The sequence below is a fragment of the Myotis yumanensis genome, unplaced genomic scaffold, assembly GCF_028538775.1.
Source record: "Myotis yumanensis isolate MYYU_CA2020_CCGP unplaced genomic scaffold, mMyoYum1.0.hap1 SCAF_9, whole genome shotgun sequence".
Classification (NCBI taxonomy): Eukaryota; Metazoa; Chordata; class Mammalia; order Chiroptera; family Vespertilionidae; genus Myotis; species Myotis yumanensis.
The window spans coordinates 60,489,893-60,505,415 of NW_027223760.1; the positions used below are offsets into that span (position 1 = coordinate 60,489,893).

The 15,523-nt window shown below is 45.8% G+C and overlaps 1 protein-coding gene and 1 pseudogene across 4 annotated transcripts in view; both read right to left on the reverse strand.

The window, feature by feature from the left end:
- CDCA7L (cell division cycle associated 7 like) overlaps nucleotides 1-15,523 on the reverse strand; it is a 93,793-nt gene that overhangs the window by 18,582 nt on the left and 59,688 nt on the right. The window contains exon 1 of one of the 4 annotated variants that reach the window (XM_070424417.1): nucleotides 14,160-14,255. The exons of the other annotated variants lie outside the window; for them this stretch is intronic. Within the exon in view, the coding sequence (XP_070280518.1) occupies nucleotides 14,160-14,183 (24 nt within the window). The 5' untranslated portion in view covers nucleotides 14,184-14,255. Of the gene's footprint in view, nucleotides 1-14,159; nucleotides 14,256-15,523 lie in introns of those variants that run through there. 4 annotated transcript variants of the gene reach the window in all.
- On the reverse strand, nucleotides 7,128-7,244 carry LOC139017151 (U2 spliceosomal RNA; annotated as a pseudogene).

Genomic DNA, 15,523 nt, shown 5'->3' on the forward strand with positions numbered 1-15,523 from the left:
GCCATTAAAGTTAAATTGGTATCATTAAAATAAAACTGTTTTAATTTTAGATAGTTATACACTGAGTAGCCAGATTATTATGACCACCTGACGTTTGTAGGCAAATTAGCTATAATTTCATGCTCAAGTAGCTAGAGGGCCAGACCATTATAAATAGGGAAGCAGGTTGTTTACCACGACAGAAGTGATTTTTTTTTCTGAAGGTATGGGTAAACAACGCGATTTAACAGCCTTTGAACAGGGGATACACACACACAAACACACACACACACACACACACACACACACACAGAGTGGCCAGATTATTATGACCACCTGACGTTTGTAGGCAAATTAGCCATACACTGCATCATATGGGATATGGAAGCCGAAGGCCTGTTCGAACACCTTTGCTGTCTGCAGTTACCAAGATAAAGCGTCTCCAATTCTCACAGGAACACAAGGATTGGACAGTCGAGCACTGGAAAAAAGTCATGTGGTCCGATGAACCATGTTTCCAGTTGCATCATGCAGGTGGCAGAGTGAGAATTTGGCGGAAACAGCATGAAAGCATGCACCCCACATGCATGAGTACAACCCTTCAAGCTGGTGGGGGCAGTGTTACGGTTTGGGGCATGTTTTCCTGACATGATTTGGGCCCTTTAATTCATGTGGAACAACGTCTGAATAGCACAACATACCTACGTATCATTGCTGATCAGGTTCATCCTATCATGTTGATGGCATATCCCAATGGAGATGGCTTCTTCCAACAAGACAATGTGCCATGCCACGGCGCTCGTATTGTGCAGGAGTGGTTTCAAGAACACGAGGGAGACTTTACCTTGCTTAGGTGGCCCCCACAATCACCAGATCTCAAACCAATTGAGCATTTGTGGGACAAAGTTAAAAGAGCCAACAGGCAGCTGGTTCCACAACCATCAAATCTCACAGAACTGGACAGTGCTATTCATCAGGCATGGTGTCAGATTCCTTGCATCACCTTTCAATATCTCACGGAGTCAATGCCAAGAAGAACTGCCACAGTATTGAAGGCAAAAGGTGGCCAAACGAAGTACTGGTGGGTGGTCATAATAATCTGGCCACTCAGTGTGTATGTGTGTATATATATATATATATATATATATATATATATATGTGTGTGTGTATTTCTCCCCCGTTCAAAGGCTGTTAAATCGTGTTGTTTACCCATATCTTCAGAAAAAAATCACCTCTACTGTCGTGGTAAACAATCTGCTTCCCTATTTATAATGGTCTGGCCCTCTAGCAACTTGAGCATGAAATTATAGCTAATTTGCCTACAAATGTCAGGTGGTCATAATAATCTGGCCACTCAGTGTATATAATTGCATTGAAACAACAGAAAACACATCTAGAGAACACACAAAATCCTATATAATAAAAGGGCAATATGCAAATTGACCGAAGGGCGGAACAAACGGTCGGTCACTATGATGCATACTGACCACCAGGTGGCAGACACTCAATGCAGGAGCTGCCCCCTGGTGGTCAGTGCACTCCCACAGCGGGAGCGTTGCTCAGCCAGAAGCTGTGCTCACAGCTGGCAAGCACAGCGGCGGTGGCGGGAGCCTCTCCCACCTCTGCGGCAGTGCTAAGAATGTTTGACTGACGGACATCCCCCCGAGGGCTCCCAGACTGCTAGAGGGCACAGGCCTGGCTGAGGGACCACCCCCACCACCACCCAAGTGCACAAATTTTGTGCACCAGCCTCTAGTAAATAAATAATAATGAACCAAAACATGTTACTACAGAGAAGTCAACACTGCACAAATATAGGCAATAATGGAGCAAAGAAGGGTCAAAAAAAGCTTTAAGACATACAAAACCAAAACAAAGTGGCAAAAGTTAAGATCTTCCCTATTAATAACCATTTAAATGCAAATAGATTAAAGTCTACAATCAGAAAACATAGATTGTAAAAATGAATTAGAAAAAACAAATGGGATTCAACTGTATGTTCTCTACAAGAGACTTTAGATCTACTAATGCAAGTAGGTTGAAAGTGAAAAGGTGGAAAAACATTCAACAGCAATAGTAACTCTGAGAGATGGAGTGACTACACTAGTACCAGACAAAGCACAGGCCCACCTCATTTCATTGTGCTTCGCTTCACTGGCCTTCACAGATGTCGCATTGTTTACAAATTGAAGGCAAGACCCTCCTTTATATCGATAAAAGGGTCAATGCACCAAGAAGATAATACAATTATAAATATATATGCACCAAACATCAGAGCTCCAAAACACATGCAGCGAACACTAAGAGAATAAAAAGTGAAATAGGTGTTTCTACAACAATATTTGGAGACTTCGATACCCCACTTTCAGTAACAGAACAACCATACAGAAGATCAGTAAGGAAATAGAGAAAATGAACAACACAATAAAGCAACCAAAACTACCCGATATATACACTCCACCCAACAACTGAATATACATTTTTCTCAGGAGCACATGGAAAACTTCCCCCAAACAGATCATATATTAGGCCACAAAACAAGTCAGTATTAATTTAAAATTATTGAAATCACATAAACTGTCTGTTCCAATCACAATGGAATAAAAACTAGGAATCAGTAACAGAAAGAAATCTGAAAATTTCACAAACATGGAAATTAAACACACTCTTAAACAATGAATGGGTCAAAGAAGAAATAACAAAGGGAATTAGCAAATACTTTCCAACCAATGAAAACAAAAACAAAATGCACCAAAACATATGATATGCAGAGAAAGCAATGCTAAGAGGGAAATTTATAGCTGCAAACACTTATTTAAAAAAGAAGGAAGATCTCAAACCAACAAACTAAATTTACCCAATAAAAAACTAAATAACTCTGGCTATATTAATTAATTTAAAAAATCCAAATTACTGAAATAAAGCAGGGACAGTACTACCAACTTTACAGAAATAAAAAGGATGACAAGCGAGTGACTATGAGCAACTATATGCCAATAAATTGGGTTATCTAAGTGAAATAAACAAATTCTGAGAAACATACAACCTTCTAAGACTGAAACATAAAGAGTAAGAAATCTGAATAGACTTCTAACTGGTAAGGATTTGAATCAGTATTCAAAAACCTTCCCGGGACCAGATGGCTTCAGTGGTAAATTCTATTTGACAGTTAAAAAAGAATTAATACCAATTCTTTTCAAACTCTTTCAAAAACATTGAAGAGGAGAGAATATTTCTTAATTCATTCTATGAGGCCAGAATTATCCTTCCACCAAAGCTAAATACTGTGGTAGACTGTTGAACACCGCAGGTTTAAACTGTGCGGGTCGATGGAAAAAAGGGGGAATTCAAGTGGATTCATGCAGTTCAAACCTGGGTTGTTCAAGAATCAACTGTAATCAGGAAGATACCACCTATTCATGGGTTGGGAGACTTCATATTGTTAATATGGCACTACCCAAAGAAATGCAATCCCTATAAATCCAAGCAACACTTTTTTTTGTTGTTGCAGAAATAGGACAGCCCTTCCTAATATTCTTGTGGAAGCTCAAGGGTCTCTGAAGAACCAAAACAATCTTGAAAAAGAAGAATCGTGTTGGAGGACTCACATTTACTAATTTTAATACTTACTACAACGATACAGTAATCCAAATAGTATGGTCCTAAACACAAACATCTAGACCAGCGGTCACCAACCAGTGGTCCGAGAGGTCCGAAAGGTTGGCGACTGCTGACCTAGACCAATGCAATGGAATAGAGTGCCCAGAAACAAACCTTCATACATATGGTCAATGACTTTTGACAAGGGTGCCAAAACTACTCAATAAGGAAAGGACAGTCTTTTCAACAGACCATGCGGGAGAAACTATCTCCACATGCAAATAAAGTTGGATCCTTACTCAACAGCATCTATGAAAAAACTCAAGATGTATCAAAGACCTAAATGTAAGAGCTAAAATCATAAAACTCTTAGAAGAAAATATAGAAAGAAAATTTCATGACATTGAATTTTGCAACGATTTGTTGGATATGACACCAATGACACAGGCAACAATAGAAAAAACAGATAAATTGGACTTCACCAAAATTAAAAACTTTTGTGCATCGAAAGACACTATCAAGAGAGTGAAAAAAAAGGTAAACTAGAGAATGAGAGAAAATATCTGCAAATCATGCATCTGATAAGGAATTAATATCCAGAATAATAAAGAACTACAGCTCAGTAACAATACCAATTGAAAGATGAGCAAAAGACTTAAGACATTCCTCCAATGTTACACAGATAGCCAATAAGCACACCCAAAGATGTTCAACCTCACTCATCATTAGGGAAATACAGATCAAAACTACAATGACACACCACTTCACACTCATTAGGATGGCTATTCTCAATAAAACAGAAAATGAGCATTGGTGAGGATGTGGAGAAATTAGAACCTTTGTGAACTGTTGGCAGGGATGTAAAACAGGGCAGCAGCCACTGCCGAACAAAAAATTAAGCATAGAATTACTACATAATCCAGTAACTCCACTTTTAACTCGATGCCTAAAAGTATTGAAAGCAGGGGTTCAAAAAGATATTTTATACCAATGTTTATAGCAGCATTTTTCACAATAACCAAAAGGTGAAAACAGCCCAAATGTCCATGGATGATAAATGGATAAACAAAATGTGGTGTATGCATACATACAATAGGTGATTACTCAGCTTTAAAAAAAAGAATGAAATTCTGGTATGTTACCACACAAATGAACGCTGACAACATTATGCTAAATGAAATAAGTCAGGCACAAAAGGACAAATAGAGTATGATTCCAATACAACTTATAGGAGGTACCTAGAATAGTCAGATTCATAGAGATAGGAAGTGGAGTAGTGATTATCAGGGGCTGGGGGGGGGAGGGGGGGGCGGGGCGGAGAGGAATGGGGAGTTAAGTGTTTAATGGGCACAGAGTTTCAATTTAGGAAAGTTCTAGAGATGGATGGTGGTGATGGTTCCACAACAGTATGACTCTACTTCAGGCCACTGAATTGTACAACTTAAAAAGAGTTTAACATGGTAAATTTTATGTCATGCACATTTTACCAAAGTAAAAAAAAAAAAGGCAGAAGAAAAATAATCACTGTCATTTTTTAAAGAGAAAATATAAGTGGGGAGAAACGTACAGACGGGTCTGAGCATACAGGGCTTAGGAGAGCTATCTGAGGAGTGGCCACGGAGCCAGGCTTCGGCAGAGGCCCCGAGAGGGAAGGGAGCCTACCGCTTGGGGAGTGCTGGGTAATTTCCTCTTCCAGAAAGGGCAGCAGACAGGAAACGCGAAGCCAGTGTGGAGATTTCTCTGGATTCTGAGAGACTGATCATCAAATAGCCTTTGCCTATTTCAAGGCCCAGGAAAAGGCATTCCTCCCATAAAGGCATGAGAACATTTGCATAAAGCTCTGATGGCTTCCAAACCATGACTGGCAGCATTCTGTGAAGCAGAGCCCCTAAGTCCATGGCTATCATTAAAAGGTATCAAAAAGACTGTAATAGTACCAGTCTGTGCTGGGCACCATGCTGAGGGATCCGACTAGGAATGCGTCAGACGGGGTAGGGGGAGCCAGACGATCCTTAAACAATTGCACTGTGGTGTGATGGATGTGAACGGGGAAGAGTCCAGAAGGGCACCTGACCCAGCTGTGGGGCGGATGGTCAGGAAGACTTCTAGGGGCGGCGAGAGCAGCCACATCTACACAGCTCAGGACAGAGCCAGACGGGAGGAGGACTCGCAGTAGATTCACGGATAAAAGAGTCACAGGCATGTAAAGCACAGCACAGGGAGTATAATCCATAATCTATACTAATAGAAGGGTAATATGCTAATTAGACTGGGTCATCCGGTACTCCTTCTGGACAAAGCCACGGTGGCAGTGGTGGGGGCTGAGGCAGAGGCGGTTAGGGGCAATCAGGCAGGCAGGCAGAGTGGTTAGGGGCGATCAGGCAGGCAAGCGGTTAGGAGCCAGCGGTCCCAGACTGCGACAGGGTGCAGGCTGGGCTGAGCCGCCCCCCCTCCCCACCCCTACCCGTGCACTGGGCCTCTAGTATTATAATAACTCAGTATGGTGCTAGATGGGTACTAGACTTACAAGGGGGGGATCACTTCGTAAGGTATAGAAATGTCTAACCACTAGCATGTACACCTGAAACTAACATAATATTGTTCGCCAACTGTAATTGAAAAATTACGTTTTAAAGGCTGGGGGACAGTGAGGCCCCCATCTTCCAGAGGAGAGGGTCCCTGTGCTCAGTGCAGACAGGTGCTGAGCAGATCTGCACAGGGATGAGGGGGGAGGACCTTCACTGCACAGCCCAGCCCTGAGGCCTTTAGACAGGGAGCCTCTTGACACACTTGTGCCCTGCTCGAGGAAACCGTGCAGAACAATCCCTGGGGCGGGGGCCGTGCAGGCTGCACGTACCACGTGGCTCCTGGCATTGTGCCCAAGTGAATGTGCACACTCCCTAAGAGGGCGTGCTCCCTCGGTCCCAGGGAAGAGGACCCACTCGGCGCGATGAAGGTCACTGCACAGCCAGATGCTCTTTTCGGGGAGTTTTTAAAGCTGTGAGTGTGGGAACGCAGGAAGCTTGTTGTTGTTAAGTCGGGTAAAGGGGAGTCTATGTCAGAGGCCCTGGCTGGGAAAGGCTCAGTGAAGTCCCATTGGCTTCAACGACTTTGATTTAAAAAACTCCCCAAGTAAAAAAAGAAAAATGCCTGGGACCCACTGTCAAAGGAGAAAAGAGAGAGGATTCAAAATAAACAATGATGTTTAAATGCACTTCTGTTTTTTTCTTCACTTTCCATTTAAAGTCAAATGCTAATGGAGAACAAAATGAAGGTACTAGATAGTCTGCATTAAAAAAAATGTTCCCAGGGATTTCAATATCCACGAAGCCCTCAGAGTCCTGGAGCTTTAAATAAAAAGATATTGGGTGGGGGGAGTGGGGGGGGGGGTCGAGGGGGGGGTATCTTTTCTATTTTAGGATTTATTACAGGTGTGATTTCTAAGTTTTATGCTTGGCAGTTCCATGCTCCCCAAACTGGGGGAGCTCAGGGACAGCTGGAGGGACAGGGAAGGGGATGTTTTCCAGGAAGAGTACTTTAAAATAGCATATTTGTATTAAAATAAATTAAAATGTTTCATGGAAAAGAATGCAAAACAGGCATGACTTTTAAACTCATAAGAACAGATACTACACTTGATCGTAGCCAAAAGGCGGAGAAGCAATGAGGCATGACTTTTAAAGATAAAACTGGAGATTGATGAGAAAATCCGCACAGGCGGGCAAGGCTGCTACACCTCCAGGCTCTGGGGCAGGCAGGAACTGGTCCCTTTGTGCAACAGAAAAATTCGAGAAGCCCAGCCCGCTCCAGGATGTCCCGGACGGTCATAACTCATGCTTCCACTCACTACCCACTGACAGCCCTACACCATCTTTGTAAAATGGTCAACAAATATCTAACACCTACCTCTTGGATGCCAGGCCCCTCACACTTCAGGGTATTGTCATTTGGGCCTGCTGCATGGTTTTGTCACAGGCCACTCCCCTGGGGTAAACCCTGGACCCTCCTAACAGAAGAGGAGGTCTGCCAGCAGGCAGCCAAGGGGAGGGAGGAAAGAGTTGGGGAGGGCTGGGCCCTGGGACAAAAGACCAAATGCCAGAGCTCACTCACAAATGCAAGGCACTCTCCAAGGACACAGGACTCTCCTGAAGGGGGTTAAAGATTGGGGCTGCCCAAACCACTGTGCTGCTGCCATGGCAGGTTTGGGGGAACAGCAAAGGGGTCTGTGGGGAGGATCCCCAACCACACCCAGGCCTGAGGATATTGGCACAACTGGCAGGACCCAAGACACCCGGGAACTTGTCCCCCACACACCTGCCCCCCCCCCCCTCCGCCCCGCTGTCCTAAAGCTCAGGCTTTAGAGCTCGTACCTGTAAATGCTCTTCTGTAAATGCTTTCAGGGCAACACACGACCAGAAAAGTGCACATATCTGGTGACGTTTTCCGAACGGCACCCGCCCATTACAACCAGCACTTTATATTGGTAAACCTACCACTTGACTTTAGATGTCCAACCTTCAGGAATGCTACCTCGTAGTTCAAATAAGCAAGACCAAAGCAGGCAACTCCTGTTAAACAGGGATTCACTGCCCCAGGAGAGCAGCTGGGCACAGGTACCCGCCTCCCACTGCCACAACCAACTGCACAAATCCCAGGAGAGTCCGGCCCACTGCACTCCCACGAGGCATCCCTTAGCATTCATGCATCTTGGCGTGCGGGGAGGGGAGGCAAGGGGGGGTTCCAGGCAGACCAGGAGTGGTACAGAACGAACATACTTCTACTGCTGTCCCCTTCCCCCAAAGAAGCCCATTCCAATAGGTATTTTAAGTTCAGGAAGAAAAAGCCACTGTTTCGGTCCAGTGATCATGAGCCCAGGTTCTAACCTGAGCAAAAACTGCAATCTCTCAGCTAAACAGGGAAATGCCTTAAAAAAAACAATGTGTCAGAGGTTCCCCCATTGAAAATCAGGCCCCTTTCCTTTTATGAGATAGCAAGCACACGACAAAGAACAATAATTAAAAACAATGTGGACTCCAATACAAGGAATAAGATATGTACTAGTATGTGCATATACCCCAAGACACTTATTGTAAAATTTCTTTAGTAATAAAAAAAAGTGTTTCAGCAACAGCAAATTAACACATGGAACACACATCTACTCAATAAAATACTGCGGTCATTAAACATGAAAGATATCAAGACCTCCAAGCTACTGAGAAAAATAGTATTGAAGGCACTAAAGAAAGAATTCAAATAGCAGTCACACTATAAAAGCTATGCAAAAAGGTGATGGAAAAAAGCCACTGGATGGAAAAATAATTAGAAAATGACACCCAGACAGTGGGTAGGTAGAGCAGTAGCTCAATGTTTATTTTCATTTTGACTTCTCTTAACATGCCATTTCTTCTTTAATATATTTTATTGATTTTTTATAGAGAGGAAAGGAGAGGGATAGAGAGAAACATCAATGAGAGAGAAACATCGGTCAGCTGCCTCCTGCACACCCCCTACTAGCAATGTGCCCGCAACCAAGGTACATGCCCTTGACCGGAATCGAACCTGAGACCCTTCAGTCCACAGGCCGTCGCTCCATCCACTGAGCCAAACCGGCTAGGGCGTAAGATGCCATTTCTTAAACAATACAAAGATCATGTGAAAATCATTGTCATGTAAAAGCCTGGTGGACCTTACTCCTATTCTGAAGCTGACATTTGCAGACATCATCCAAGGAAGCCTGTGCAAAGCATAAGACCAGCTCCTCCTGTGAGCACCCCAGCCCTCCCAGTGGGAAGGAGGAGAGAAGGTAAGCATGAGAAAAAAAGGAAGTGCTGACACCCCTCATATTTAAACAGCACCTTCTACTTGGCATGCCCCTGATCATCTCAGTGGCACTATGCTGGGCAAAGACCTCTAGCCTATTAACATTATTTCCGTGAAAATCTGGTAACCTGACCACGTCTGTGATTCTAATGGCAAGAGGCAGGCTATGGCCCTGGGAACTGAATCCCCACTCGCTCCTTCTTGCTGGTTGCCTGAAGCTAATTGCTCAATTTCACCTTATCTTTAAAATGCAGATAATGCTACCTACTTCAGACAACTACAGTGAGGATTAATTCTGATAACGTTAAGTACCTAGCACCGCCTGACTTTTAAAAGGAAGGTTGGGAAGACTGGCTCTTTTTTTGAAAATATATTTTTATTGATTTCAGAGAGGAAGGGAGAGGGAGAGATAGAAACAGCAATGATGAGAGAGAATCATTGATCGGCTACCTCCTGCACGCCCCCCACTGGGGATGGAGCCCGAAACTGGGGCATGCGCCCCCGACAGGGAATCAAACTGTGACCTCCTGGCCCATGGGTCCATGCTCAACCACTGAGCCACGCCCGGCTGTGCAGAAGGAAGGATGGCTCTTAACATCTCCCACTCCCCAAACCAAAGGCCACCTAGGTCCCCACCGCACAGAGCAGAAGCCAGCTGGGCCTGGCAAAGGCAGAAAACAAGAGGCTTCCTTGCCTCCAGCATAACTCGCAACACCTAGCACACAGGTGGTGCTGATCACAACACCTAGCACACAGGTGGTGCTTATCACAACACCTAGCACACAGGTGGTGCTTATCACAACACCTAGCACACAGGTGGTGCTTATCACAACACCTAGCACACAGGTGGTGCTTATCACAACACCTAGCACACAGGTGGTGCTTAAAGAACACCTGACAGACTAATCCAGGCAGGGAGCCCTCAGTCACCAGCTGATGACTGTGGGGGAAAAGCAAACAACAAAACAGGCAGTAAACATGAAGATTTGAACTCAAACTCTGCCTCCAGGACATGTTTTTGCAGTGCAGAGAGGGCATGGACTTTCACTATGGAAGACAAACTTTCCTGTGTGTTAACTTCAGCTCTATTTACCAAATATGCCTCTGAAGGGTACTACGTATTTTAAAACACTCAGAAACCACTGCTTTTCACAAACAAAAATTTAAAAAAAGGCCCCACTATCATTTCATCTCTACCCATCCCCTAAGTAGCCGGAGACAATTCCACTTTGGTCAATAAAGCTATAATAAGTCTTCACAAAGCAAAACTGCATCCCCAAGGTATGAATTCTAAACTCTCACTCAAAGAGTGGAACTCTCAACAGCAGTTTAAAATGAGCATGCCCGGACTATTCTGTTCAAATGGCTTTATTGATCTTTTCATTAATTTAGTGTAACATTATAAATGTTTTAAAGTCATCTAACTATGTCATGGCTTTCTGTCCTGTATGCCTGACCAAGGCAGAATTGCTGTTCTTTGAGGTTTCTCCCGATCACGAAAAACTCAGCTCTTAAATTGATGAGTCAGTAGAATTTATCAAAACAACCACAAAGTGGCCTTTTAAATATGGAACTATAAAAGTGGCAAATCATTGCGCTGTCCTTCCAAGATGACACGCCCCCCCCCACCCCCACCCCCATCCCTGTGACCTTCTAGGGCAGGGGTGGGCAAACTTTTTGACTCGAGGGCCACAATGGGTTCTTGAACTGGACGGGAGGGCCGGAACAAAAGCATGGATGGAGTGTTTGTGTGAACTAATATAAATTCAAAGTAAACATCATTACATAAAAGGGTACGGTCTTTTTTTTTTTTAGTTTTATTCATTTCAAACGGGCCGGATCCGGCCCGAGGGCCGTAGTTTGCCCACGGCTGTTCTAGGGCTTTGGGCACAAATTTTAAGCTGGGTACAAACTTTGTAGCTATGAGGCCAATACCCAGAAAAAGTCCCCTTTACCCCTCCCTTACCCCTGCAACAGCATGCATATTCATGAGAACATTTAGCTTCATTTCCTTCCCTAAAGCACCAAACTGCACCCTGAAGCTAGAAGAGAGTTAAAGGACAGCAGGGACATTCAGGACCTCCCAGCCTCTCTGCCAGGAAGCTGAGGCCGGCTCATCCTCCGCTTGTCCTCAGCTCGTGTGAGCTGCACTGCTGAGCGCTCTCAGCACGAGACCGCCTTTACTGGGTACTATTCCTGTCATTCAATATGAAACCACAAAGACACAATGATCAGCCCAACAAGGACTACAGCCCAGGGGAGGTGTGATCACTGTCAGAGAACATCAACTCCAACACGCTGGTGAGTTTTCAAAAGAAAAAAGAAAAAAAAAAAGCCAGTGTGGCTCAGCATTTTTGAGTGTCTACCCAGGAACCAAGAGGTCTCTGGTTGGATTCCTGGTCAGGACACATGCCCAGGTTATGGGCTCAATGCCCAGTAGGGGGCGTGCAGGAAGCAGCCCATCGATGATGTTCCTCTCTCACTGATGTTTCTCTCTATCCCTCTCCCTTCCTCTCTCTCTCAACATCAATAAGACATGGCTCCTAAAACAGAGTCTAGAGAGGAATTCAGGGTTTAAATGAGTCTCTTCTCTCCCTCTCCCTGCCTTGTTCCCTCTACTCAGAGCACGAGGCCTATGCTGCTTTGCTGAACCCCTTCCACCTCCGTGCTTTCCAGGGGATGGGAATTTTATTTACTGTATGTGTGAGATTAAACCCACTGCACACTGAGCTGAGATTCAGCTCAGTAACATGCTTCAGGCAGTGCACCACACTGCTGCATTCATAGGGCTGGGGCACAGGCTGCAACCACAGGGCTTTAAGATCTTGCTGCTCCTGAAATGCTTATTAAGTGCTCTTATCTGCAGTGGATCTTTTATAACCCGCAGAACCACTCTCCGCTCCTTTAAATTAAGGAGACTATAATCTGCTCGCATTTAAATTATGATGAACAGGAACACTCCCACTGGAAAAATCATCGCACAAATCTTAATGTGTACTGCCAAGTAGGAGATCGTTAGTAAAGAAAAAAACAAAACATCTGATATCTTACACTTAGTAATTTGCCCTAATTGATGCATAAGGTGTGGAAAGCATTTGTGGATTACCCCCACGTGGTAAATAGCTTAACATTTTAGAGCTACCAAAATTTAGCCTCATAATAGGAAAAGTTCCCTTCCTAGACATTTTGGGACATTCTGGACTTCCTTAGTATGAACTATGTAAATAAGTGGTGGAAGGGAGCTCATCAGAAATACAGGATTCAGGCAGGAGTGATACATTATCAAGATACAGTTACTGGTGACATTCACAAGGGGCTCCTTTTTAAACCTTGGAGACACCTGAGCCTCCTAGAAGCACAGGATACTAATTATATGGTAAAGTGCAACGGGAATCATCATCATCATCATCATCATCATCATCATCATCTAACCCTGATTCAATCCTTCTTAACCTCGAGTTACTGTTTGTTTTCCTTGCTTTTCATACCTCCCTCACTGGAGAAATTTTAAACTCTTACTCTTTCTTATAAACATCCACAACAGATTTCTCCCAAAGGTTCACTTTCAGAAAGCCTTTCAGAAAGTACTAAACAGCCAAACTGACCATTGTTGGCTCTGCCTTTAATGTGCAGCAGGACCTGGGCAGGTGACAGGGGCCTGGGCTCTGGCACCACGGGCCACCCCCGCAGCCTGGCGCGGGGCCGCGGGGCGCTGGCTCTTTCTTGTCTCCCAACACCCAGGCCCAGCACCAGGTGGAGAAAAGAGCTAAACACCAGACAAAGGTTGTAAGGTGTGGAAGCAGTGAGTCAGGCGCTCACAAAAAGCAAGAAAGAAAACCAACACTTCATACAAAGTATCTTGGGCTCTCGAAAACTGCTTCCTTCCCTTTCTAAAAGTTTTATTTTTAGTTCATCTGAAAAACAAAAGTGTTTATGGCTAACCTCTGGGGGGGGAAAATACATTCACTACTAGAAAGTAGAGAAAGGCTCTTTTTAAAAGAAAGAAAGGAAAACTGAAGCCTCGTTCACGTTCCCAGCACCCACTGAAACATTAGGGTGACTTACTCTCAAGTGTTGGTTAATGAGATTTTTTAAAGCTACTTAAGACCCTAACGCGTTAATTGGGGTCGTGCTGTGTATACGGTTTGGGGGATCTTGGGGCTTTTTGTTTTCTAATTTGGCCTAATGACGTTGCCACCCGCACCCCCCCTTCTCCCCAAGTGGTTACAAATCCTGGAAAACATTTACCAAAGTTCTAGAACAAACACAAGAGCAATTCCTTTTAAACTCCATTATCCAGGCTGAACTGGCCTGACCCTCAACTGTCTTTTCAGAAAAATTACGCTTTTCTTAAACTTCCTTATCTCTGTGCCAATTCCGAGAGAAAGTGGGGGGCGCGCACCCGAAAAGCTCCCCACTCCCAGCCCCGGCTCCACGAGCGCAGCAAACGCCGAGCGCTGCGCCCCTGCACCCTCCCCTCGAAATGCGTTCAGTCCTGCGACCCTGGGCACCGACCCGGGACGGAGGCCACAGCCCGAGCGCGAAGGCTCCCGGCCCCTCCAGTCCGGCTGGCACAACCGTCACCCGCTGCGCACACCTGGAGGCACGCCCACTCCGGGGTTCGCGGGACTGGGCGCGCCGGGTCCACAACTCCACGGCCAAGGGCCACGTTCCCAACCCCAGGCGGAGAGGAGGGCCGCGCGCCAAGGGAAGGCGGGCCGCGGGGGCGCTGGGGCTGCGGCGAGCGGCCGGACCCTTACCTGAGCGCGAGTCGCCAGCTCCATGCTTCCACCCGGGCTCCAGCTTCCTCCTCGCGCGCTGCCCGGGAGCCTGCCTCCCCGCCTGGCCAGCGCACGGCGAACGCCAGCGGCCGCGCAGCCCGCGCGCAGCGCCCGAAGCTCCGGCCGCCCGGGGAGGGGCGCACTCGGCGCCGGGACAGGGGGAGCGCGCAGCGCCGCCCAGTTGGCGCCGCCGCCCAGGGCCGCGAGGCTTCGGTCCCAGATCCAAACTTCGTGACCGGGGAACGTCGCTTCGCTGGCGGCGCGAGAGGGGGCTGCAGATGGGCGCGGCCTGGGGCGGCTACCCGTTTAGGGGTGCCGAGCTCCCCCCTGCAGCAGAGGGAGGGAGTGGAGCCGTCCGGCCGGATTTCGCGCGGGAGAAATGAAAGGGGGCAGTCCCGGGGCAGCCTCCAGCTGGCACGCTGGGCTTGGCTTTGCGCGCGGGATGTGTGCAGGGTTTATTGCTGGCGTCTGCTGCAGTCGGTGGGTGTCTCCGGGGCTGCTTCAGAACTTGTCTGGTTTTGTTGTTGCAAAGGGGCGTTTTGTGCCGCCTTCCAAAACATTTAGCTAGAGTTCCCTCTGCAAAACGTTGCAAACTCCACTGGAACTTTAGACGGCCTTTGCTACCCATTGTAGGCCTCCAGCGCCGCTAGGCAGAGTTCTCCAGAGATCAGGGGTGCTGATTAATTTAACAGATATTGGCTGGGCACCTACTATGTGCCAGGCAGTGTGTTACGCAATGTTTTTATTCACATGGTTGAACAAAAAAACAGGTCCTTGCTGTGCTGGAGATTACAGTCAGGGAACCAGCCACCTACAAGATGTAAACATGATAGTGATGCAAATAACGGTAATAATGTAATTAGTAATCGTTTTGATTAATAATTTAACAATGAATTCAAGTAATGCCATTAATCAATAATGGTGATAATAAGTTCAATAGCAATGATGCCAATAAATGTAAGTTTGGAGCTAGATAGGTTGTGTAAGTAAGAGGACTTCACTTGTATCAGGCAGGGAAGACTCCTGGAGTTCGGATATGAAGAGTGAAGAATTAAGTGGGTGGAAATTGTGGAAGTCTTGAAGTAGGTTCTGCAGAGGGAGGGCTGTAGATGTCCTGAAATTGTGGCAGGTTTGCCGGCCAGAGTGAAAGCCTATTTAGGCCTGTGATCATGAGCTCATAGAGGCACTCTCTTGTTGCATGAGCCCTTCTGCAGGCCTTCTTGGCTGCTTGGGATCTGAGCATTTCCATCTTTTCTTTTTTGAAGGAGTGAATGAACCTGGTCACACTTTTACTCAAGCTTCAGGAGAAAATATCTGGGAACTGCCCTCCTCCTTCTTTCCTT